This window comes from Lissotriton helveticus, chromosome 9 (assembly GCF_964261635.1).
Source record: "Lissotriton helveticus chromosome 9, aLisHel1.1, whole genome shotgun sequence".
Lineage (NCBI taxonomy): Eukaryota > Metazoa > Chordata > Amphibia > Caudata > Salamandridae > Lissotriton > Lissotriton helveticus.
In genome coordinates, this window is record NC_136070.1 from 1193964438 (window position 1) to 1193991768 (window position 27331).

Here is a 27331-nt window from a genome sequence, read left to right on the forward strand (position 1 = left end):
CATCATGTGGTAGTACCGAGGGATTGTGGGTCGCTACCCCATATCTGGTTATCTGGGTATGCCGGTCTCAATGATCTAGAGACATAATACCCGATAAGGATTACCAAATGATAACATTGATCATTACAAGACCGTTGATGGGAATCCTGAACCAGGGGTGACTCACGTTATTGGTTCTTCACATTTTGTGATTTGGTCTGTGAGTGTCACTGTCATCGTACCCTTGTACTATTGATGAGGTTACCTTGAGTAGAGGATCACTTTTGGATCCCTTAATAGACCCCTAAGTTTGTAGTTGATCGTTGATTTCCACGGGGGATAATACTTAGGCTTGGTCTATAAACATCCCTCTAGCCCTGTAAGACAGTGTGTTTTTCCTACAGAGTTGCTGCCTGTCTTTGCTCATGGTGCTTTGAAGCTGCAAGTGTGTACTGTGTCCAGATCTGTCTTTGTGTCTGTATAATACATGTACATAGCCAACAAACATCAGTGGAAGACAGAGGCCAGCCACCAGGTCACCCATTTCCTAACTGCTACAGGTTCATAGACTTCACTTACTCTCCGCCTCTGTCTTTGCTCTGACACCATAATAATACATTACATTTAGAGAGAAGAGTGAGTTTGTGTGGGTTTGCAATCATCTACTGTGGTCATTTTTCTGCCTCCAATAACACTGTCTGCAGTCACACACATTGTCTTTGCTCCTCTACTAAGATTACATTATATACAGAGGCAAGGCTAAACAAATATTCAAGACCCCATAGGGTGATACACACATAACTAGATTCCTTCCTGGGTGCTGTAACCTTGTATACACTTCCTAGTCTCCAACTCTGTCTTTACTACTGGTGCTTTACGGTTGCCTCTCTGAGTGGGCGTATAGGCCCTAAGAACTTAAATACATTATCTGATGTAAAGCAAAGAGAGTTAGGCTTGAAACAGAGGACCCATCAGAGATTTCAGGTTGTTATCAGGATAAGGGAATACAGCAGTACACCCTCTACCCTGAATGTAAAACTTATAAAGTCTTTGGCGGATAGTGATTTTTAACAGTGGTGGGGTTCAAATTCCTGTCCTGGACTATGCAAAGGGAATGGGTGAAGCAAACGAGCCCAACTATTCCGAAGAGTGGCTTAGGAGCTTAGTCTGTATACATTCTGGTGCATTTTACAGCACACGCTCCTAAGGAGATTGTATAAAAAACTATAAATTAAAAAGATAATTCTTAAGGGGTGCTCTTGAAATTTCAAATAGATCCAATAGTAGACATGATGTGATCACACCCCTGTATCATAGTCAGAAACATTTGACACTACAAGAATTAAAGGAATAGGAGATAAAAACCTTAATAGTGTGCTAAACAAATGGCCACCTTGAGGCCAGAAGACCAAAGTGAATTTCTTTATAACATGCGAATGAGGCATAACTGACGTGAAGGTTTTTTGTACATTAGTGTAGATATAAACAGTGCAGCAGGTGCAGTGTCACCAAAGCAAGGGATAGAGGGGTTTACTGCACCCAATTAGCAGCTGTCTTTTTTTTTTTTTACTAATCCACAGGATGGTAGGGCCCAATTTCTTTTCTTGCATTAGGAACCATGACCCACTTGCCAGGCCTCTTCTATGCTACTAGCTATTTCATAGTGCACAGAAACGCAAAATTCATTTTACTTTTACATGACATGCCAACATAAGACTGAAACAGCTATTCACCGCCCCAACACACACAGCAGGGCACACACTCAAACCCGTCTTCGCCGCAAGAAACAGGGTCTCCTACAGTGATGCCACGGAAACTCTCTGGACAGACCACCACTGTATCCACTTCTCCTTCAACATATCCACAGCACTCAAGCATGCCCATCGTTTCCCCCGCACAAGCTGGGACAAGGTCACTGAGGATCAACTGACCATCACCCTCAACAGCACCTAACCACTGTCAACCTCCGATGCCAACATCGCAGCACACAACCTTCACCAATGTATCGCAAACTGCACAGACATCCTAGCCCCACTCATGAAAGCCACCGGCAAACACACCAAGAAAGCAAGCTGGTTCATGCCTGCCCTCCAAGAATCCAGATGCTCCTGCAGATGACACCAGAAGACATGGAGGAGCCACAAAACCCCAGAAGCCTACACCGCCTTCAAAGCATCCTCCACCTCATCAAAAACACAAGGAAGATGGCCCTCCAAGGCACAATAAACACCACTGTACACAACAGCAAAGAACTTGTCACCATCATCAAGGAATTCGCCAAACCCAACATTGAAAACCACAGACGTCCCTCCCTCCCAAGACCTCTGCAACAGAATCAGCACCTTCGTCCCACACAAGATCAAGACGATCTAGGATAACTTCGACAACCAGGACCTACCCACCACACCAGCAACATCCTCCACCGACACCCTCAGACAGACCCTGCTCAGTTGAACCCCACTCATCACGGGCGACACCCTAAAGACCATGAAAAGCATCCACTCTGGAGCACCATCAGACCCTTGCCCGCACCGCATCTTCCACAGAGCTGCCCCGGCCATCTCACCTGAGCTACGCCTAACCATCAACTGCTCCCTTGAGACTGCCTCCTTCCCGACGACTGGAAACATTCCAAAATCAACCCACTCCTTAAGAAACCCTTTGCGCACCCAACAGACCTTAAGAACTTCAGACCCATCTCCCTGCTCCCCTGCCCAATCTGGATCTGGACATCTCCCAATCCAGTTTCCGAAGCAATCAGAGCACCGAGACCGCCTCCTCGCTGCCACCAACGACATCCGTTCCCTCTTCGACCAGGACGAACCAGCGGCCCTCATCCTCCTGGACCTCCCGGCAGCATTCAACACAGTCTTCCACCGCACCCCAACCACTTGACTCCACGACGCCGGCATCCGCGACAAGGCCCTAGACTTGACTCGATCCTTCCTCACAGGCAGAACACAATGGGTCAGACTTCCGCCATACCTCTCAGAACAGACAGAGATCAACAGCGGAGTGCCCCAGGGCTCCTCTCTCAGCCCCACCCTCTTCAACATCTACATGGCCCCCCTCACAACCATCGTCAGGAACCACGTCTCCTACGCTTAGGACACACAGCTGGTCCTCTCCCTCACCAACAAACCCAACGTACCCAGGCACAACTTCCAAGAAAAAGATGAAGGCCGTCGTTACCTGGATGAAGAACATCTGCCTTAAGCTCAACTCAGACAAGAAGGAAGTACTCATCTTGGGATCCACCCCCTCTGCATGGAATGATGTCTGGTGGCCATCTGTGATAGGAACTCCCCTCCCCCCCACCCCGACAGACCACGCATGAAACCTTGGCAGCATACTAGACGCAACGCTCACTAAGGACCGCCAGATCAACTCAGTATCCTCGACCTGTTTCAATACCCTGCCTGCTGCGAAAGACCCTCAAATGGCTCCCACCAAATCCAGAAAGACCATCACTCACACGCTCCTTGGCAGCAGACTAACTACGGCAACTCATTCTACACCGGTGTTACCCAGAAAAACCTCCGTAAGCTCCAGAATGTCCAGAATGCCGTAGCCAGATTGGTCCTCGACCTCTCCCGGCACAGCTCCGGTTAATTCCACAAAAAACTGATTTCGCTTATCCGTCTGATCTACAGACAATTGTTCTGCTGCAGTGCAGATATAGCTCCCGCACCCTTGCTTCAACAAGCACACTTTACATAGTATCCATCCCTAGTAAGGTGGTTCATTTCAAAGATAACTTATAGCGGCCAGTGTTTCCACTCCCAAATACTAATAGCAGTATTTGAAAATTGTCTGTAGATGAGTTGGATATGTTGTTTCCTTTTTTTGCGGAATTAACTGGACGAGAACAATGGGTGAACATTTCTGTTGATCACTGCGAATCTTGGGAAAGAAGAAAGAAGGTTTTAATTTTTAATTGTTGCTAATAGGAGGAGAAGCATGAACTCTGGATAATTTTAGCATGCGATATGGTACCTTTATGAAGATAAGGAATTGATTCATGTATGATATGTCTGGGATAATCTACAACGAATATTTAATCAGTTCTGTTATGTTAATTTGTTATGTTAATTTATTTCTTCTATAGCGCTCGGCTACTCCAGGGAGCATCCCAGCGCTTTGGTGAAGAAAATCAGCAAGTAAAACAACCACATAACAACTAAAAAGCAGACAGAAGAGACGGATCAAATTTATTTATTAAAAAGCCATGTTTTAAGCTCTTTTCTAAAAGCAAGGAGACTGGGAGCCTGTCTGAGAGAAAGTGGTAGTTCATTCCATTCCTTCGGGGCTAAGTAGCGGAAAGAACGACCTCCCATCCTTGCACGCCTGATAGCCGGGACTGTCATTTTAGATAAGCAGGATGATCTTAGTAGCCTACTGGGTACATATCGGGAAAGGCGTTTCCTTATGTACTTAGGGCCTGATCCTTGTAAAGCTTTAAAGGCAAAAGTCAGGCACTTGAAAAGAATTCTTTTGGCGATCGGTAGCCAGTGTAAAGAATTCAATAACACCGTGGCACCTGTTCTTCTCGGGAGCCCGTAAATAGCACGGGCTGCAGAGTTCTGGACTACTTGCAAACGGGTCAAAAGATATTTTGGTAGACCCAAGAAAAGAGCGTTTGCGTAGTCCAGTCGAGATCCGATCAAGGCCTGGACGATAATCTTCCTATGCTGAAAAGACACTAGAGGAAGAAACTTCCTCAGCATCCGTAAAATGCCAAAGCATTTACCTGAGAGGCACGAAATATGTGGCCCAAAGGACAATTCATTGTCCACAATCACTCCCAAGTTTTTAGCCTGGAGAGACACATTGTCAGGAGGAAACAAGTCTTGTGGCCACCAAGCTTTCCAGTCTGGTTCACAGGTGCATCCAAAAAAGAGCAGCTCCGACTTATCGGAATTGCACTTTAATCCATTACACCTGAACCACTCAAAAACCGCGCCAAGGCAATCCCTGATCTGTACGCCGTCGAATGAACCGCCCCTATCACAAGTGAATAGGAGCTGGGTGTCATCGGCGTAAGATACGATCTGGGCGCCAAAAGACTCCGCGACTACCGCCAGAGGGGCCATAAAGATGTTAAATAGCATGGGGCTAAGAATGGAACCTTGCGGAACCCCTACCTCTAGTGGAGCCATATCAGCGGAGAAAGGGGGCGCCCAGATCGTTTGCCCGCGGTCGGCCAGAAAAGATTTAAGCCATTTCCACACCGTTCCCCGGATGCCGCTCTCCCAGAGTCTTACAAGGAGGCGATCGTGAGGAACGGTGTCGAAAGCCGCTGACAGATCTAACATAACCAACATGGCCCTGCCCCCAGAGTCAAGTACTTCCCTGATGGCATCCGTGACCTCGAGAAGAGCCGACTCCGTGCTAAAATTTGCACGGAACCCAGATTGCGTGTCATGCAACAGGTCGTTTCCTTCGATGAAATTGGAAATCGTCCGATGTGCAAATCTCTCGGCCACTTTCGCCAGAGCAGGGAGAAGGGAAATAGGCCTATAGTTGGCATGGATGAGGGGGTCCAAGGTAGGCTTCTTGATCAATGGCAGGATCAGAGCATGTTTTCCATGCCTGCGGGACCACTCCCGTTGACAGTGAAGAATTCAGAAGGGGGTTCAGCAAGGCATTTAGGGCGGGTGCCACCTTCCCCAGATGTTTAGCCGGGCACGGGTCAAGTGGAGAGCCTGATTTCAAACTTGACAGAAGCTCGAGAGAAGTGTCAAGGCATAAATGTGGAAATTGTAAAAGAGAGGGGCCTAGACCCTCCCTAAGTAAAGGGGCTGTTGAGGAACCCACAACCGACTGAGAGCTAGAGTGGAAGTTAGAGGCTTGAATGGTTGTGATTTTGCTAACAAAGAAAGTTGCAAGCTGTTTTATCCATACTTCTGAGTGAGTATGGGATGGTGTACAGATAGCTGGAGAGGTGAAATCCAGAACAACTTTAAAAATTTCTTTACAGCCATTTTCAGCCTCATCAATTCGACGCTCGAAATAGGCCTTTTTTTCATTCCAGATTGACTGGTGGTAGGCTTTAGTTATTGCTCGAAATTTCAGTTGGATCATAGGCCCGTCTCCAGACTCTCTCAGCCCTTTTACAACCCTGCCGCTGCTCCCTTAACTGGGGAGTGAACCAAGGGGCCGACGCTCTGCTTTTTTTCGGGGATTAAGATCTCCAATCTGGCTATCAGCCAATTATGAAAGAGACTAAGATTCTCTTCCAGATTGCCCAAAAGAGGACATGGAAAGGTGGCAAGGGCCTCAGATAACATATCCACCGAAAGCAGATGGAAAGGGCGCGAAATTCGCGTGGCCTCTATTGATTCTCTCACCCGAGTAAGAGCAGTGGCAGGCACAGAAAAGGAGATCAAAAAATGATCAGACCATAGTACTGGTTGTATAGACGTTATCGTAATAGATTTTGTTGAAAAAATCTGGTCTAGAGTATGGCCTTTATTGTGCGTCGGTTTCTGCAGAAACGGAAGCAATCCTAATGGAGCTGTGATGTCACTGAATTTCATTGCATCGAGGTCCAATGTATTGTCCATGTGAACATTGAGATCCCCAAGAAGAATACAATGCTCAGATCTGAGGCAAGGGACTGAGAGAGCTACTTGTAGTTCATCAAAGAACGACCCTGCAGGTCCCGGGGCTCTATACAGGAGAATCCCGGTACAAGCCTGGAGGGGGGAGAGCTGAAGGGTGAAACCCAGGGCTTCACATCCCTGGATATTCTCTACCGGGAAGGTTAAACAGGGAATATTTTTGTTTACCACAAGAGCTACACCTCCCCCTCTGCCCGATGATCTATCCCTCCTAAAGATGTTATATTCTGGAGGGATGGCGTTGGATAAATCAGGTGCGGAGCAGTCATTCAGCCAGGTCTCAGTGAGAAATAGGCATGAAATATTGGAATTCTGTAATAGATTCCAGATATCAAGGGAGTGACAGGTCAAGGATCTGGTATTAAGGAGGTGACATTGATATGGGGCCGGAATATTGTCCAGCGCAGTTCCGATAGACATTGGCAGCCGCCAACCGCAGGTCGGACAGCCTTTCCTTAAGGCCCGGCTACCGGGAAAGAAAGAATGACATTGGTTATGGGGGGGGGCGTAGAGCAAGTAAGTCTGCCGAACTATAACAAAACATATCTGAGAGAAAACACAGAAGTACTGCAAACAAACACAAAATTAAACGCCCCCCATCCAACTCCGTCCACTGCCGAGACGCTGACGGGCGCAGACGGGCAGGACTCTGGCAAGACTCCGGCAAAGCGGAGGCCGACCCGCTGCGCGATCCCGCTGCGCTCGGAGGACTGGTTTAAATAGTCCCTCCAGGTGGGGAGCTTAACGACCCTCCGGTACACCCAAGATGGCGCTGGAAGAGCGTCAGAGCCCTTCTCAAGATGGAGCCCGCTAGGAGGCAAAAAGAAACCCTCACCAACCCCGAAACCGGGCCCGCACAAGCGGCGGTGTTCTTCACAATTAAAGTGCAGGTAAGGGGTGAGCCCCAGGAGTGCTACCTGTTAAAATCAGGGGAAAAATAAAATAAACGAACTAAAATACAAAAACGGGTTTTTTAAAACAGAACGCGCTCACCACGCTGCGCAGAGCTGTTGCTAGCTGCCAATACCTGGCCAATCTTTTCTATCAATGAATACAGTGCCCGAGGACCGGCTTAAATAGTCCCTCCAGGTGGGGAGCTAAACGACCCTCCGGTACACCCAAGATGGCGCTGGAAGAGCGTCAGAGCCCTTCTCAAGATGGCGCCCGCTAGGAGGCAAAAAGAAACCCTCACCAGTTCTTTTAAGTAACTTATGCCCTGAAGAAGCGATTTGTAACCGCGAAACATGTGTTGGCATCTATAACATCTATAAACTTCGCAGAATTGATATTTAACCATTTGTGACACTGTAGCTTGTACTATAGATAACATATGAATTTCAATATTATTTATCTCCTGAGATGTGTCATATCAAATGTACTGATGTATCGCTTATTGAAACAGGATTGTAATTATGACATTTTTCAGTGAAAACAATACACGCCGAAAAAAGAAACAAAAAATTGTGTAGTATTGGTGGTTTGGGCTTTAATTGTGCTTTTATACTTCCCACTAACCCCATGTATAAGGTGGTTTTATGATATCTACTTTGTTATTTACATGAACGTCCTATTATTGGCTCAGCTTTGGCAGGTCAATACAGGCCACAGCGAGCATGTGAGATCCACGTCTAGGCAGACCCATTCCACTTAGGGTGGTACATGAAACACACAAAAGGTGATGGCATGGTGAGCAAAAGAACAATGTGTTGGATTGCGGCCCGAGCTATGGGCAGTAGTCAATCTTAATGCAAACAGCCTCCCCTCACACTTTGAGTGTGTCAAGTACTGTTCCAAGGAACATGGTACGTCCACTCAGACGCGGGTCCCATGGTCAATGTGTCACTAGAACCAAGCTGTACCCGGCAGATGAGGCCATAAATAGGGCGAAACCGGTCCTGGGTTGCTTCTGCTCCGGTACAGGGAAGACCTGGCTTGGCAGTACTCATGAGCACCAGGGTCAAGACTGATTTGCATATGCCCGGGTCTAAACTGAGGTGGCATGGTGAGCAAAAGATCGATGGGTTGGAGTGCTTCCCAAAGCTATTGCTAGTAGTAAGACTTAATGCAAGTTGCCTCCCCATCACCCTGTGTGTGTTTATTGTTGCAGAGCTTCCCACTTTCACAAATTCATTGACTCACACAGATCATAGTAGGTTTAGGAATTCGAGGGCGAACTGGCTTTTCACGTGGAGAGTCTCCAAAAGGCCCAAGTCACAAATGTTTTGGACACCTAAGCATAAACAAATTCAGGAATAGTGCACTTTTCAAATATGTGCATGTTTCAGTGCAGAGAATCTGCCAGTAAACTCGTTTTTCACCAATATAAGTTGATGGCTATCGGAAGTAAAGTGGGCACACAGATGGTACCTGAACGAAATGCATTTAACAGCCAATAACACATAGGTTTGTGGGTATTCAGAAACTTTTCCTAGGTAGTTTCCTAGCCTTGAAATGCATGTAAAACTATTACTGTTAAAGGCAATAATAAGTGCCCGTCCAAGATGGGAAAGTGCAGTGCACGCTCTCAAGTTTGATGGTGGTGCCAGCAAAGAGGTTTCTCCAAGGACCAAGGAACCCAAAATGGTTCACAAGTGATGTAAAATAGCTACATATTGCCTAACTTTGAGTTGTATCTGCCACTGGGATTCTCTTGTTGACATGAGGCAGATTGGGATCTCCAAAAATAGTTTTTGAATACATGATTTATTTTGTATACACTCATAGCATATAACTTCATACACAGGAATTAAATTAAATGATAATGTGTGTGTGAGAGAGAGAGAGGGTGTTTATGCCACACTAGAAAGGTACATTTAAATCAAACAGTCATCATAAAACCATAGTATGTAAATTCAAATGATTCCTGCAGATCCTGCCTTCTCAGGGATTAATTACCGATTTTATGTCAAACATCTGAATCAATATTCAGACTTCGTATATGCACTATGTTATAACCTATAAGTCAATTAGATGCTCCTACATACCACACCTACCAAGAAGCAGAGGTATGTTGAAACAATATTAAGCGATATAACACGAATACCAGGATTGAAGCATAAATTCGGGAGTTTGTATTATTGACATTAATATACTTTTCAAACTCTAATTATTGACAAGTAATTCATCTATACACCACATTCCTTGACAAAGACTTCTTATATCGTGTGCCTCTCCGTGTATCCATTATCAGATAGTTCATTACTGGTAATTCCATAGTGTTAACGTTCCTGTGAATCAATTGCCGTGCATGTATCAAAATATGAGAGAGTAAGAATGATCAGAATTCACAGGAATGACAAAACAAACACACATAAGTTTATGTAAGAGGATCCAGGATAATGAAACTCAATGAGAGATCAACTTCAAACACAGGGCACCAAGTTCACAGTGCCTCTAAGACATTTGCTGGGGCATCTTTTCTCAGTGTAACAATTTAAGGAAAATATGTGCTTGATTATTTGCCCATTAATTCTGGTTAGGCACTAACCCCGCCTCTGCCAAATATTCTGTATACCCAGTTATCCTTCAGCCTAGTCTCCACTTTTGTTATAATTTAATCCATTAGATTATTCAGAGTTGATCTTCTAGGGATAACGAGATTTATATAGCACTAGATAATTCAAATTCCCCTGGATTTCCTAGTTGAGGTTTGACTAACATTTACCAATAAATAGTTCATTTGACATTTAATTGTATATTACGGCTTTTCTGGTAGCAAGACATGGTGGAGTCTGTTTGAGGTTTCCATTAGTTATTGTATAGCCACCTTAGATCAAGATCAGATGCTTCTCTCCACCTGTAGATTAACCAAACAATTTCACTTGGAGGGCTGGAAAAAATAATAATGGGGTATAACCAGAAAGCGTACAGTGATATTTAGTTATAAATTCTCTCCAAAATGGATTCGTAATTACTAACCCATTTATAGATATATAAATACAACAATCATTTCAAGGATTATCCTCCTTCCATAATTGTGTATTGTTTAGAAAGGAGAGAAAATTAAGCAGTTGTCTAAAGTTGTTGGGGGCTCTAAGGACCCTCTCAGTTTATCAGCAATTTTGAGTTATTTAAAGATATCTCTGTGGATTTCTGTTCCCGTCTAAGGTTTGCTAGAATGTATCTAATTCTATAAAGCAATTTTGCAGTAGTATCACTTAGTGGGTGTTTGAATGTAAAAAGAGCGCATGGCAGAAAAACCAATTTAAAAGTGTTGATTTTGAGGGATTTCTTAAAAATAATATTAATTTGATTGATGTCCCAATCAAAATGTTACCATAGTTGCGATGGAAAATTTGACTGAAGTCCTGCATAAGAATGATCTCCAAGCATCTGACATGATCAGATAAGAAACTGGCCATTCCAATTTCAAGGTTTACACATTGGACCTTTTTTTTTTTATCTGATTCGGAGACATTTCTCTTTGAAGGCCTTAGTTTCACACCAACAGGGATAGCATCCCCAGGTCTTGTCTCTACCAGGGCCGGACTGGGAACCCAAAGATGGCCTGGCAAATGTTGTCAGACCAGCCTCCGTATGGTGCACGGCGAGTGAGCAAGACTGGCCACTACAAGCAAGAAAATAGGTGGGGGTCGAGGGAATGGCAAAAACTGTGCATTCTACAACACATTTGTCATTATTTAGTCAATTGTATTAGTTTTTAATGCAAAGTAAATGATGGTCTTACAGTGCACCAGGATACCCAGTCATACCCACAAACATTCTTACTGAGAACACAAAAAATAAGATGCCAAGCATGAAACACGAATTTAAATATTACATAAATGGACACATACCCTGTGAAGCACAACCAAGAAGCTGAGAACAACGAAAACCCATTTACAGGTATGTCAGCATCCTCTACCCCAATAAGCTTCCTGGCAGGCCCGTGTTAGTGGTGTCAAGATTTTTGCCCACCCCCGAAGCACCTGCTCCTCCACAGAATCTCTATCACTCTCCTACAGTGCCCCTCTTCTCTCCATAGTCCCACTCTCACATTTATTTCATTTGTTTTATAGCGCTTCTTATACCAATGTAGGATGTTGGAGTACATACTGGTAGCATTTTTTAAGAGTGTTTGGTCTGAAGAAACACAAGCTCAGGACTTAAAACGTAACACAGCGGTTTGGCTTTACTAATAACTTATTTCTACCCAAACAACCCCCTTTTAGCAACTTTAGGAGAACGAGAGACTGGGAAAAAACTTTCAAACCTGTATCATGCAGTTTGAATGCAGCTCTTTGATGGCAGGGTTATATTACAATTGTAATTTATGAACTTAAAGAAACAAAAGGATCTCTGTATCAAAAGCAGTAACCCACTGAGATATCCACATACAATACAGTTATATGACCTGCATGGTGCATGTTCCTTGCAGCAGGCGTGTTAACCCTCTGTACTACTTTACATCAGTCTCTAGCAGGAACATTAAACTCCACCACTTTCTTGACATTTTTATTGTTGCCTGAAAACTTCTGGATATAAAAGCAACTCTGCAGCGGGTGCTTTTGAACCCAAAACAATGTGCAAAACACAGTGCCCCCAGCTCAGTAATAAACCAAACCCCACCCTTCCAGCCTCCCAGGGAAATGAACGATGCCTAGTCTGGCCTTGGCCTCTATACTAACACAGGAGCCCTATGAACGCCTATACATATCTGTGGCACTATGGTCTCTTGTGTATCTATCTGTTTCCTTTATTTTAAAGAGCATAGATGTGCACAAAGAATGTAGAAAACCTTTGACTTTCTTCAATAAAATAGATTTTGAGGGATATTCCCCCTGATTTTAAAGTTAAGGATGGGAAATGATGCGAAGCTCCCCACTCAGTAAACCCAGTCACTCCACCTTTCCTATCCAGGAAACGAGCCCTATGTAAAGCCAGTAATGAACTTGTAATCTGATCATCCCCAGACAGTACACCCGACAGAGGAAGACATCAGACCACTTTCCTAGAAGGCATTATGCAGGATATTGTTCAGAACTGCACAGCATCTGGTTAAGCTTATCGACACAAATATGTTCTACCATTGCAGCAAAATGTAGTGGCTTTTCAAAGGGAAAATAGATTTAGTGATTGTACAGCAGTCACTGATAAGGTAGTGACTTGTAAAAAAAACAAAAATAAATGCCTTGGATTTTGCAGGAAAAAACATGAACTTAAAAAAAATAATAACAAAGGCACACAACTTCTATGTGAACCAGCGTATGCGTCCACGTGTATAGCGAGATTTCTTGAAACGAACATTGCTTCGTCACTAATCCTGCAAAACACTGCTCTCTGTCCTAACCCAAGGGGTTAAAGGGCAAAAAAAAGACCAATACTATCAGTACCAATACCAAATGGATGCAAAATTTGGGATGATTTACAAAAAACATTATTATGGGAATAGATGTGCGCCATCGACAAGACTGAACGGGAGTCTCTTGTAGTCAGCAGTTTAGGGACCATTTCCCATATCTCATTTCGGAGAATCTTCTATCTCCATCAGAGTTACTCTTGGTGTTGGGGTGATCCAGAATTCCACATAAGAGGCATTACACCAGTGAAAGCAGAGACTCTCTCTAGAGAAGGTTCTACTAGACTTACGTCCTGTCAATCGCTGGTAGCAACTGAGGTTTTATCCTGAAAACTGTGATATGAGGTCATGTCCTCAAATTACCAGTCGCACTGAAGGAGTCATTTTTAACCCAGTTGCATTATTGAATGTTTTATTGATAAGCGTGCATTATGGAAGCCTATCCAAATGTTCCTAGAATTTGGAATGCTCTTCCTACAGAGATAAGAACCAATCCCTCCACTGCCTATTTCAAGAAACAGGCCAAATGGTTTTCCTGAGTGGACATTAACTGCATCATAATGTACTCTGTCTCTAGTTCCCTTGTTGACAGATTTGACATTTATCCCAACGTATCTTTCGCTACGTCTTTTTGATTGGATGGTAAACTGTTATTTTACTCTAGGGCCCTTTTGGAACTATAATGGAAGAATACTTCTTGGACCGATTATAGAGTTGTCATTTACTCTACTATGCTGTGAGGACCCACTATATGATTGTTTCACTGAATGTTACGGGAAATATTTTGCAATATATGAGAAACTGAACTAGTAGGGCCTTCTACCCGGTATCTGACTTTGAATGTTTACTCCTTGTTGTTTTACAATGTTGACCTCAACTGTTCTGAGTTCATGCATGCTTCTGCCTCTGTGTAAAGCGCTCTGATACCCGCAAGGGTCATGTTCGTGCTTTATAAAACTTTTCAAATAAATAAAAATAATTAAATAAATGCTAGTTAAGGTTATTACAACAAGTTGTAATAAGGCCAAAGTGTACTGGATGGCCCTTCATTTCTGCAGTTGAGAAAATAGGCTTTAATTACTGAGATCATGTGGAAACACAAGGGCGCGTTGGTATTAAAATATAAGTACAGTCCCTTAAGTCTCAATCAACCAAACCATTGGAAATCCCAGCTGTGCTGCGTTTACCCACACTGCTTGATTTCCAGGAGCAGATAACTTAACCTAATCCTATTTCTAGGAAGAACGTCTGCCTTCAGAACTAGGCACGGGGAATGTGAATATCCCTAAATTCCAAATTCACTGATCTCCACCCTCACATACTCTTGTGGTACACAGACCACAATTTCCAAAGGATACGTGAATCTGCATGCAGAATTTCTCACTCTTGCATGAACATCTTTGTTTTCTACATGAGTGTAAAGAGAACATGCCAATCAAACTCATAACAATTTAAAGGGGGTTACTGAAAACCAGCAGTATTTGCATTTGCTGCTATTAACTCTCACGGTACTATAATGATAGCCAAAGTCTTTGACCTGCAAATTTTCTGTCAACATCATATTCTATTTGATATCTAGATTTTTACGAATCATTTCTTTTGAGATAAGCGAAAAGCATTGTATCACAAAAAGTACACATAAAACCAAATGAAAAGGGGGGGCCCTCGGCCCCCCCGCACGCATGGCGGCGCGGCGACCGCCTCACCTCCTCTCCCCTCGGGTCCTTCGACGGTGGGGGCGTGCCCTGGGGGCGCGGCCCACCGCCGATTGGCCGGCGCCCCTCCTGACCCGGATTCAATGGACTGGTTCCGGGTCGGGGGGGGCGGGCGATAGGAGGGGCCACCCGGCCCCTCGGGAATAAGAGGTAGGGAGCGCCCAGGAGACCCCCTTGTCCCTGGACGCTCCCTCGCTGAACGTTGTGCCCCGCGTTCGGGGCTTCTTTGTTTTATAATTCTTGTGGTTTTATTTTTCAGGTGTTGTCTGGGAGCAGGCGCGGGAACCATCGGACCCCCGCGAAGGATCTGCAGCGTCGGACGGCAGAGAGCGGCCTCGTCAAGGCGGAGAGCGTCTGTGGTCGTTTTTGCTCGACTTCGTCAATCGGCCTCGTGGGAGCAGGCGCGGAGCATTTCTTTGCCGGTTTACCGGGTTAAGGGAGTTTTGGTGCGGCGGTCCGTTTCCAGGGCCCGCGAAGGTATTGTGTGGGGGCGGGAGTATCCGGCATTGAAACAAAGGCGGAGATTGCCCGGGAGGAAACGCGGGAAGCACCAGCAGTGTTAGACTGTTGTCCCCAAGATACAGGACTAAGAGTCCGGCTGATTCTCGGAGCATCGGTTTGTGGCTTCGTGAGGGGGTGAATTTTGGCGCGAAGGTTAAGGCGGCAAAGCAGGGACGTTAGGCGGAAGCGAAGCAGGGTCGACCAGGGCAGCACCTGGATGGGAGACCCTTAGTGAGAGGTTATAATTGTAGAAAAGGAAGTGTTTCCACAGCTTTGACAACGTTAGTGATCGTGTGATTATCGTGCAGGAAGTGACATAAAGTGTGCTAAAACAAAAGGGCCATTTCTTACAAGGTTTTTGGTTTAAACTTTATGTGTTTGTTATGAATGACGGAGCTTCCAGCTTAACTGTGTTTCTTGCTACACTGCTGTGTTTTCTCTGTAGTTCATTGTGCTGGGGGTGACACGAAGTGTGCTATCATAGGAAAGCAAAGGGGACAATTTTGAATTGTTTTTACCAATGTATTGTTGTTTCTCTACTTAGTAGACAGTCCTAGTGAATAAGGGCAGGGGCGGATACAGAATTGTCCTGGGCTTGGAAGGAGTGTTATTTATATGTCACGTGTACACGGTGATAACATTATTGTCTAATTTCAGGCACATTAACGACATTATTGGGGACATTCGCTAGCGGACAGGACGTGAGAGCATCCAGCACGCAAAAGGTGCGGACCGGAGCCGCGGACCGTTATCGCAGGCGGGGACAAAGGACTGGTCGGTAAGAGGGGTACGGGGGGCTAGCATTCATTGCTCCAGGTGGCCGCCGGGTGGGTCTACAATAGGTTTACTCACCCCCTTACATAAGCGGACAAGCCGCTAGTGTTGCGGTCGCCGTTGCATGGTGCTGAAAGCCCCCTGGTGACCCTCCATCTGAAAGGTACACACAGCTGACCTGTTGGGAACTAAGTAGGCAGCGGGTGTTTTTTGGGGTTAGCGTCATGCCAGGTCCAAGGGGTGGAAAAAGGGGGTCCAACATGGAGGCTATGATGCGGGCTATGATGCGGGAGATGAGCGACATTAAGCAACAGCTAGGACAAATTAAGGAGCGGGAAGCTCGGTTGGAGGATAGAGAGGGCGAGGCACCGGGCCCGTCCGGGAGACCGATCCGCAAGAGGGGGGCACCAGTGCCAAGAGGAGAATTTGTCACCCCGCAAGGGAAACCTAGGTCCAAACGACCCAAGGAGGCGGTCCCCACCCCAGGCCCAGTGGATCCGTTACCCGCCGCACCGCCCGCGGTGGTCCCACCCCCGCATGTGCCTACACCCATTGCCCCTGTGGTGCCGGTGCCGGCAGGTCAACCAGTAGACGCTGGGTCTGCTCCCGCACCGGTGCCCACAATCCCGGGTACAGGCGGGCCACACCCGGCGCCCGCCCTGCCAGCTGTGCCAGGACCACTGGGCATAACCCCAGTGGTACCTGTTGTCCCGGGGGGTAATGTAGATTCAATGCCACCCGAATTGTTGTCTCAGTTAACGGCCATGATGCCATGGCTCCAAAAAGGGGGAGCCTTCCCGAATTCTGCAGACCATGCGGCAGAGGCGGCAAGGTTTGTGGAAAAAATCAGATCGGCACCGGTCGCCGACAGTGTTGCATTGCCAATTTCTTCTCCCCTTGCAGGTCCAAGTGTTCCCCAGCTGGACGGAGTAAAAGGGCAGCCGCCCCCGGTGCCCGCACTTGGTAAGGAAGTGGCATTGCCGCTCTTGGGGGACGGTGTGATACCTTCCAGGAGCGAAAATCTAGCTCAGCATGTGTCTTTAGCTGTGAAAGAAATGATTTGGGCTGATAAATACGTGTACATTTATTCTTTATTGTTGGATAATAGGGAAATGGAGCAGGCAAAAGCACTGAAAGAGTGGATGCTCCCAAGTGAATGGAGGGCGCAGTGTACTAGATTCAGGGTTGAGGAAAATCTCAATAATTGGATGCAAGCATGGGCTGTTTTCACTGCGGTTAAGGCTGAGCGTCCTCCAGATCTGCAGGCTGCATTGGCTTGCTACTCGAGCAGGATTGTGGGGTGGAGTCAACAGTATTCTGGGGAAGCATGGAAGGGTTATGATGTCAACTTTAGGAAGGCATTGGAATTCAATAGATCATTGCCATGGGACTCGGTAGATTCCATGGCTTGGCACAAACAGTTCTCTGACACTGCACCGCCCCCTCAGTTCGGTGCGGTCAAGGCGTTCACTAGACCGCAGCAGCCCTTTCGGCCCCCCCAAACGAGTGAAATACCTGGGAAATTTAGGGCAGGTGGGCCAGAGAAGAAAGGGGTGTGCTGGGATTTTAATAGGCGTACCTGCACAAGGGCCGCGTGTAAGTTTAGGCATGCATGTTCCTCCTGTGGGCACCCCTCTCATCCAGAAACTACCTGTAGGTCCAAGCAGGGTAACACAGGACAGAGGGGTAGGGGAAAGCCACTATAAGTCAGACAGGTTACGCCCCCCCACTCCAGTGGATGTGGTGGCAATGATTCCATTTTTGAACAGATACCCTGACCACAAAGCGGCCACCCTACTCCAGGAAGGTTTTTCTAAAGGTTTTAGGATCCCGGCCGGGGGATACACAGGCAGTGCGCACTGTAGAAATCAACTATCAGTCACACACAATCCGGCTGTTGTGGCCGCCAAAATTGACAAGGAGCGTTCCTTAGGCAGGATATCTGGCCCTTTTTCTGCAGTGCCAGTACCCAATTTTGTGTGTTCCCCACTGGGAGTTGTCCCCAAGAAAGAGAAGGGGCAATTCAGATTGATTCATAACTTGTCAGCGCCAAAGGGGGCGTCACTGAATGATGCCATTGACGAACGTATCTGTAGTGTTAAGTACGCCTCTTTTGATCAGGCTGTTACCTTATTGCAGGCCACTGGACCCGGGGCGCTGATGGCGAAATCAGACATAGAATCCGCCTTCCGCCTCCTCCCAGTCCACCCGGCGGACCAGCATCTTTTAGGTTTCACCTTTAGGGATAGGTTCTACATGGACAAATGCATGCCTATGGGTTGTTCTATTTCTTGCGCCTACTTTGAGATGTTTAGTTCATTTCTTGAATGGGCCATGAGACAAGTGTCGGGCCATCAAAGGGTCATGCATTACTTAGATGATTTCCTCTTCCTCGGTACAGCGGGTTCTCAGGAGTGCGCACGGGCATTGCAGGAATTTTGCGTGCTCATGCGGGCTTTTGGGGTCCCGCTTGCGCCCGGGAAGACGGTGGGCCCGACCACCTGCTTGGAATTTCGGGGCATCGAGATTGACTCAATGGAGAGATGCTTTAGACTACCTAAGGACAAGGTGTGCAAATTCAAGACATCGCTACAGTTATGCCTCCGGAAGGAGAAGGTCACTTTGCAGCAATTACAGGAGGTGGTAGGGCAACTGAATTTCGCACTAAGAATCATCCCAATGGCTCGCCCCTTCTCTCGCTCCATCGCGCACGCGATGAAGGGGCTGAGGGAAAAGCACCACCGCACGCGCCTATCGTCTGAAATTCGCCAGGATATGCTTATTTGGATGGCATTCCTGGAGGATTTTAACGGTAGGGTGGTCTGGCCCGACCCGCTCACGACATCAGCGGAGTTGGGACTATGGACTGATGCGGCCGGTAGTGTGGGCTTTGGTGCCATCCTAGGGAATAGGTGGGTCGCTCAACAATGGCCAGAAGAATGGAACACATGGGGTTTGCTCAGCAACATTGGCTTCCTGGAACTTTTTCCAATATGGGTGGCACTGATGGTTTGGCCCGAACACCTATGTAACCAATCAGTGGTGTTTTGGTCAGATAACATGACAGTTGTGGAATGTATCAATCAGCAGGGGGCGCGGTGTCCTTTCATACTTCGTCTGATCAAAGAAATTGTTCTGCGGTGCCTTAAACTGAATGCTAATTTTAGAGCCAAACATGTCCCTGGTGTTTTAAACAATGCTGCTGACTCCCTTTCTCGCTTCAAAATGCAGGTTTTCAGGGAACATCTCCCCACAGCAGACCCCTCGCCAGCACACTTCCCAGCAGTACTTTGGCAGATTGGTGCCCCAGATTACAAGACCTCGTGGTCGCTAGCCTAGCCCCCAGGACCAAGACGGCTTACGAAGGGGCGTTTCTGTCTTATTGTTCTTTCTTGGGGCCACAGTGGGAAGTGCTTTGGGCGAAGGAGGATGGGTTTGCAGCCTATTTAGAATGGATGCACAAAGAGGGGCGCTCAGTGGCAGCGGCAACCAGACATAGGGCAGCAGTGTCATTCTTCGCTCAAGCTAGGGGCTTCCGGGATCCCACTAATACCTTTATGATACGCAAGGCTTTAAGGGGATGGCGCCGTATTCAGGGACACCAGAAGGATAAGAGGAAGCCCATAGGGTTGGCCCGGCTAACAGCCTTACTGGGCATGCTGGAGATTGTTTGTAACTCGGAGTGGGAAGTGCTTCTTTTTAGGGCGGCATTCTCCCTGGCATTTTATGGGGCACTGAGAATTAGTGAACTTGTGGCAGGATCCAGGTCTGACATTCTAGGTGGCTTGCAGAAGGCTGGGGTGACGATAAGGGGTGACACCATGTGGGTGATTATCCAGAAATCAAAGACCGATCAAGAAGCTAGGGGTCACACCATAGTTCTGCAACGGGCCCCCGCCAACCCGTGCTGCCCGGTGAGGCACGTAGAATCACTCATGGGACTATTGGTCGGTTCAGCAGGCAGGGCGTTGCTCTGTCACGCCGACGGGAGCCCCTTGACCAGGTATCAATTCAGGAGAGTGTTCGAAATAGGGGTTACAAAAGCGGGTCTTGATCCTAGAGATTTTGGATCTCATTCCTTCAGGATTGGGGCAGCAACTGAGGCGGTGGCGGGGGGCCTCCCAGTGGAAAGAGTGAAGACAATTGGGAGGTGGTCGTCAGACTGCTATAAACGTTATGTTCGGATTGACATGCTATGATTACCTGTCACTCACGCTTGGTCTCTTTCCGCTCTCTTACAGTTTCTCAGACCTGTTACGCAGGGGAGGAATTTGTCGTCGGGCACCGCGGGGGCCCTCGGCCCCCCCGCACGCATGCCGGCGCGGCGACCGCCTCACCTCCTCTCCCCTCGGGTCCTTCGACGGTGGGGGCGTGCCCTGGGGGCGCGGCCCACCGCCGATTGGCCGGCGCCCCTCCTGACCCGGATTCAATGGACTGGTTCCGGGTCGGGGGGGGCGGGCGATAGGAGGGGCCACCCGGCCCCTCGGGAATAAGAGGTAGGGAGCGCCCAGGAGACCCCCTTGTCCCTGGACGCTCCCTCGCTGAACGTTGTGCCCCGCGTTCGGGGCTTCTTTGTTTCCCACCCACCATCCCTTGGTACAAAGTTTAGGCAGCGTTAAGTCCGGTTTAATGGTAAGTTTCAAAGGTATGGACCGCGGGAGAGAGTAGGCTGTTGTTGTATTTGTGATCTGTTGTTGTATTTGTGATCTGTTGTTAGGACTTTTTCCCCTTTGTAGAAAAGTGATGTGTGAAGTGAACTGTATTTGAAGATATGTGTCTTTAGGCCTTTTTTCCCTTTGTAGCTATACGTTGATATTGTAATTTTGAGTAACATGAGTGAACCGAATTGTAATGTTATGCCATGTGTCGTTAGGCCTTTTTTCCCCTTTTAGCTATGCGTGGATACTGTTATTTATTAGCCAGTGTAGTTGTCCTTTAGAATTTTTTCCATAGGTCGTCGTATTTATTAGGTATGGGACATGCGGTAAGGTCATTATCGGTGAGCACATATTTGAGGTCTGAGGGGGCGGGCATCATCCTATGGAGGTTCCCGCCCGGGGGGAGGGGCCTGCGGGCCACTCCCAGTACTCCAGGGGCAAGGTAATATGCAAAGGAGCGCGGGTAGGAGTAGTTCACGCTTTCCTTAGGCTGGTAGCCACCCCGCGCGCGTGGACTCATGACGCCACCGGCGCAGAGTAAGGGCCCTCCTTTAGTGGGTAAATGGAGTTTGGGGCGTAGACCGGGCAATTCCCGGGGTAACACTGCGCATGCGCACTTCTAGGGGGGAGGCGCAGCTTGTAGGACCTGACACCGGTAGTGACCCTGCCATATGGCCAGAAATGTACAAAAATCAAGGTAGGATGTTTAGCTTAAGCTAGGAACAACTTGTATTAGAGTTTTGTTAAGGTCAGGCTCTCAAACTTGTTGATAACAATTGTATAACTGAATGTCCTGCTGATTTTTGTATTCATTGTTGATTATGCAATTAAAACCTTTTTTAATTTCATACTTTAATAAATACGGCCGGGCGACTAGCGCCCGCCTTCCAAAAAGTAAAACACGTCTCGTGTCCACGTTCCTGGGTGTTGGGTGCCGGATTGGGGGGGAGGCGGCAGCTAGTCGCTGACCATGTAATCTTCATTAGAAACGCATACTTCAAGTGAAGTTTCAGAAGCACACTCCAACAATCCAAAAAAACAAAATCGTGGAAATGCTATGACTGTCCAGAGTCTCCCCAGGCAAACAATGTTCTAGGAGAATACAAATATCTCTGCAGCAAATACAACATTTTCCTGCATCTTCAAGGGAATGGCAGATATGCTTTTATTTCAGTCCAACACTCATGCTCGGTAATTTGTTGAGAAAAAAACTAAACTCTAAAATCTGTGTGACTCAGGCGATAGCTTTGCTCCTTTGTCAGCAGGTGGATGCAATGCAGCCATAACAAGAAGGGAGTCATTACACTGTCATCCTCAGACAGCAGGCAGATTTGTATCCTTACTCTATTAGAATGCAGAAGTGCAACAAAAACCATATTATACCATCAACAAGAGGCAGATCTTAAAAGTGGATGATGACATCATCAGGTGGTGGAAGTGCACTGAAGTGCATTAAACCGTAACAAGGTTGATGGGCAAGAAAACGTCAATATGAGACTGCACACGAGCACATGGGGTGCAGGAAAATAAATCCAAACATTATCATGTGGTGGACACACATGACGTGAGTAATCACGGTGTCAGTGAGCTGAGATGGAGAAGGCTGCACTACCGCCACGTTGGCTCAAAGCACTGTCTATATGAGGACGAGGTGATGTCACATAACTCCAAGGTTAGCAAAAGAGTAGAATCTTGCAGGTGTTAGAAACATTTCCCTGGGGTTTAAATTAAGGTATTGTGTGATTGTTAGGGGCTGCTCCAATAGTATGTCTAATAACCTGCAGAACACAACGAATGTGCCCATAATATCCCATGTTTCATGTTCTGGAAGGAAGGATAGGTTGGCAATCCAGTTCTTATAGATCTCATCTGACTTACGGTTGTCTGAAGCGTAAAGGTTGTGGTCCCAGACTCAGTTCATAAGACAGACTCCTGTGGGTCTAAGATACGATGTTTTTCCTTTTTTGAGGTCTTTTGATCTATCAAAAATCTTGCTCTCACAAAAGAGCGCTTTGGGACTTTGACTTTACAAGGATGTCCAATGTAGTCCAGGAGGGCCGAATCAACACTAGATTTTCAAGCAATTCATACAAGATAAATGAACAAGTAACAATTCTAAAAGGAACAGATTTATACATTATTGTTTTTCACAAGTGTGTGGCATTGACCAGGTCATGCTGAGACCTAAGCTGGACACCCCTTTGATTAAAGGTTCCGCTTAGGAGTCATCACAGAGGATTCCCAGATCAACTCTATTGGAAGAAAAACAAAACCACGTGGCTGCATTGTTGGTTCCTTTATTTTTCCTATCCATAAATGTGTGTGCCTGGTCTAGACTATTCTAACATGCTTGTAGCTACCTTCCTGTAGCAAGATTTCACCTCACTACACAGATTTAACCCATTATGCCCAGGTTCTGTTAGGTAGGACCCAACCACATTAAAAGCGTGTAGCAACAATATGTGATGAGATTTTTGTTATTAAATGTGGCAATGGCGCAAGGGGCGCCTCCTGGTACTTAGGAGAAGGTTTCCCCTGCATGGGGTACCAAACGTATCAATAAAAAGAGCATACCTTATGGCACATGTATGATCCACCTTTCTTCACTCTGTCTGTTCCAGTGGGAGGTCCAGTCTGTGGAGAGAAGGGTACCAGTTACTGCCTCAGTATCAAACTCTGCCAGGAGGAGGGCACAAACAAAGAACAAGTATTTAATTAAAATACAAAATAAAGAAACTTCCGAAAGCCAAGCAGTTCAGAATCTGCAGCTGTGTCGTGGAAAGACAATAGGACAACTGAAGCCAGTGACAGGAAACCCAGACATAAGGGTGCTATTTTAGGCTCGCCCCTATAATCACCGCTCCAGATAACAATTGCTTCTTCACCCGTCAAGGGGGTTCAAAAAGGATCTCCTACCAATGACGAGAAAGGAACACACAGCAAAGGACAAAGGCATAATGCAGCTGAATCTCTCTCTCCGCAGGCCTGAAAACCAGAGTGTGCATCCGCGCGGTGTTGTGCACTATGCATCACCCCTCGAGGTTGTGCACACCACAGCATTTCCTTCTGTCACTGTCTCACACACTGCTTAATTTGAAAAACAAAATAAAAAATACAAATGTTTAAAAAAAAACAAGTAAAGGTGCCCTAAGTGTTTCTTAGTAGCCTCCTGCCGGCGCTGCTGAATACTGGGGTTGCCAAATACCAAGGCTGCATCGTCTTAATGATTCCAGTACATGCCTCTTTCTTCCACCACCCTGCACTTTTTTTCCACCTCATTCTTGCAGGTTGTTTTACATCCCCACTTTCTTCCTTTGTTACTTTTTCCCCCAGTCTTCCTCTTCCTCCCTGGTATGCTTTTGTCTCACTTACTCTGGGTCAAAGTATAATAATGAAGAACAAACCCATGGCTTAATTTGAGCCGGTGGTTTCCAGTAGTCAGCACCAGCACTTAATTGAGCACACTGTCTCTTGTGACGGTCTGCCACAAGATGTCGGCGTCTGGTGAATTTAGAGATGACCAAAACAACAGGTAATTATTAATTCAATATACATTAAAAATGACTATTACCTGCCCTCCAAGCCTTTCTTATAGCGTTGGAGGCCTGAAATAGTCTGAACTGTCACACTTGTAGGAATGTGATGGTTAGTAGTTGTCTTGTTACTATTATTGGCAGCATGGCAGGACAATGTGTGGTGCACCGGCAGTGGCCTCCTCGCGAGAGCAATTGCCCTTTTTTAAGTACTGATAAACCCCGTACCAAAAATTTGTGCAATGCCCACCAGCGGCAACAGCCAGCACAAGTTAAGCACTGACCTCACCAGGATGATGCTCCTGCCAAATCAGAATGGCGACCTTTACGCACCCGGAAGTAGTCTAGCCAGCTCCTTCCTATGGAGCCAGACACAGCAGTGTTGTCGCTCTGTCTCGCCGCGTGCATGCCCTGTGGACAGCTTTACAACTCAGGCCCGCCCACTGGTTGCGTTCAGTCTCTGCTTGTTTTAGTAGCTGTGCACTTGGGCCAATCAAATGTATTCAAACTCTGGAGCCTTAGGTTATCAATAATGAATGTGTGAAATAATAAAAGGACTTGCATCCGCGTCGAAGGCTGCGTGCGTGCACTGTCCCCAGTGGCGTAGGGAGACATCCGCCTTAGCAGCTTTAGTGGTGGCAGCCACTGCCCACAACTGCCTGGTAATCCGGGTCTCCCTGAAAACGGATTCGTTTTACTCTCCGCCTATTCCTTCTGCAGACAAAGGCTCATAAGAGAGTCTAATGGAAGAGCAGTGCAGGGACAGAGTTGGGTGTCAAGAGCTGCTAAGTGAGCAAAGTTCAGGGAAGGAGGGGGAAAAAAACTGACGTAAATTTTTACAGATTAAAGAGAGCAGCAAATAAAGTGAGTGGTGAAAAAAAGATTAGATATATACATAATATGAGAATTAAAACTTATGGCAAATAGAAGCTGGAAAGGGAAAAGAAGGAAGGTTGACGACAGCAACAAGAGAAGGGCAGTGGGATGGATGAAAGGTTGGATGGATGGGTAGAGGGAATCCATATCTGAAATGTTGGAAGGAAAGGTGAACAGAGGGATGGATAGAGGGATGGATGGAGGGATGGATGAAGGGGTGGATGAAAGAGTATAAGGATAAATTGATGGAAGAAAGAAAGAAATGGTGGACGGACTGATGCTTAAACACACTGTGGTGCTACGACCAGATCTGCGGATTTTGGAACTGGCGAACGAGGCTCGAGTCTCTGCATCAACTCAATATCCTTTGATTCCGAGCAAATCTCTTAATCCCCCTTGCCTGTGAGAAACAAATTCTACCTTTTGTCATGTAACTGGTGCCCATAAAGTGCTTCAATACCTTTGGGTCTAGTTTGCGCTATCTAGAGTCAACAACAAAGTGTTAACTTAGAAAAACGAATTACAAATAGATACAATTTTAGTGGCTGATTTGCACACAGTGAAACCAGAAAACCTGGCTAAATCGCGGATTCTCTACTTAAATTGTGTGATCTGAGGCAAATCATGTATTTCACAAACTCATTTTACTTCATTATCACGTATAGAAGCCCTTTCAAATATGTGAGCTCAGATTAACAGCTGTACAGAAATCTATTGTGTTTGATTTATTAGACTATAATAGTGCTCTATAATCTTGGCTACATACAGGGTTTACGGTCTTTCCTCTTAGTTCACTAATGGTTCATGTTTAAAAACTTTCACTTTCATTAGCACTTTTCAGTGCAGTGATATAATGTGACATATTAATGCCAAAGTTTCTACGTGTAAAGAAATACACTTATTTACATTTTGAAGTGACTTGCTCATATTTTACGTGATGTCATATTTGTAGGATTTACATAGCTCGGCTCGTGCAGGGCTGGAGAGGGATAGGAGGCTGCCAAGGTTGGGGGCGGGAGGGGGGGGGGGGGTGGCTGGCGAAGGGCAGTGGGGGGGGGGGGGAGACATGGTCGTGTGACCTTTAAAAACGACTGAGTCGACTGCTGCATCTTTGCGCACAGACGTCAGCTATGCTTTCATTCTTTTCGATTTTAATTAATCAGCGTGCTCCTAATCCCAGCCCTGAGTGATCACTGAAGCGAGGGCCGTAATCCTTCTACAACCGCCGCAGAGCCTGTTCCTGAAATCCAATGCCGCGCTCTCCAGGGACCCCTCAGTACTTGGGGATTACAAAAATGCTGACCAAATATAATGCCAAAATTAAACAGGCTCTGCAAAACCATAAGTCAGTAGGAGACAGAGCTGGACTCATTTAAGGAGCAGCCTTTCAACACAGACACAGCTCACGCCAGTTAAGGCTTTTTGTTGTAGCAGGGGCAGAAAGCTGACGAGAGCATCTTCAGTCACTCAGACTAGAGCCCGGCCGCTCCACCTTCAGTCACTCAGACTAGAGCCCGATCGCTACACCTTCAGTCACTCAGATTAGAGCCCGGCCGCTCCACCTTCAGTCACTCAGACTAGAGCCCGATCGCTACACCTTCAGTCACTCAGACTAGAGCCCGATCGCTACACCTTCAGTCACTCAGACTAGAGCCTGATCGATACACCTTCAGTCACTCACATTAAAGCCTGGCCACTCCATCTTCAGTCACTCAGACTAAAGCCCGGCCGCTCCACCTTCAGTCGCTCAGACTAGAGCCCGATCGCTACACCTTCAGTCACTCAGGCTAGAGCCCGGCTGTTCCACCTTCAGTCACTCAGACTAGAGCCCAGCCGCTCCACCTTCAGTCACTCAGACTAAAGCCCCATCGTTACACCTTCAGTCACTCAGGCTAGAGCCCGGCTGCTCCACCTTCAGTCACTCAGACTAGAGCCCGATCGCTACACCTTCAGTCACTCAGATTAAAGCCTGGCCACTCCATCTTCAGTAACTCAGACTAAAGCCCAGCCACTCCACCTTCAGTCACTCGGACTAGAGCCTGGCTGTTCCACCTTCAGTCACTAAGGTTAGAGTCAGGCAGCTCCGCCTTCAGTCACTAAGGTTAGAGCCCGGCCGCTCCACCTTCAGTCACTCAGACTAGAGCCCGATCGCTACACCTTCAGTCACTCAGACTAAAGCCCAGCCGCTCCACCTTCAGTCACTCAGACTAGAGCCCGGCCGCTCCACCTTCCGTCACTCATTCTAGAGCCCGGCAGCTCTGCCATCAGTCACTCAGGCTAGAGCCCGGCCACTCCACCTTCAGTCGCTCAGGCTAGAACTCGGCCGCTCCACCTTCAGTCGCTCAGGCTAGAACTCGGCCGCTCCACCTTCAGT

At 46.9% G+C, this 27331-nt stretch overlaps 1 protein-coding gene across 1 annotated transcript in view; it reads right to left on the bottom strand.

Moving 5' to 3' along the window:
• The window catches only part of SUMF1 (sulfatase modifying factor 1), a 268047-nt gene that overhangs the window by 16091 nt on the left and 224625 nt on the right, over positions 1 to 27331 (bottom strand). The window contains exon 8 of the mRNA XM_078661661.1: positions 23123 to 23182. Coding sequence (XP_078517787.1) covers positions 23123 to 23182 — 60 coding nt within the window. The remainder of the gene's footprint in view (positions 1 to 23122; positions 23183 to 27331) is intronic.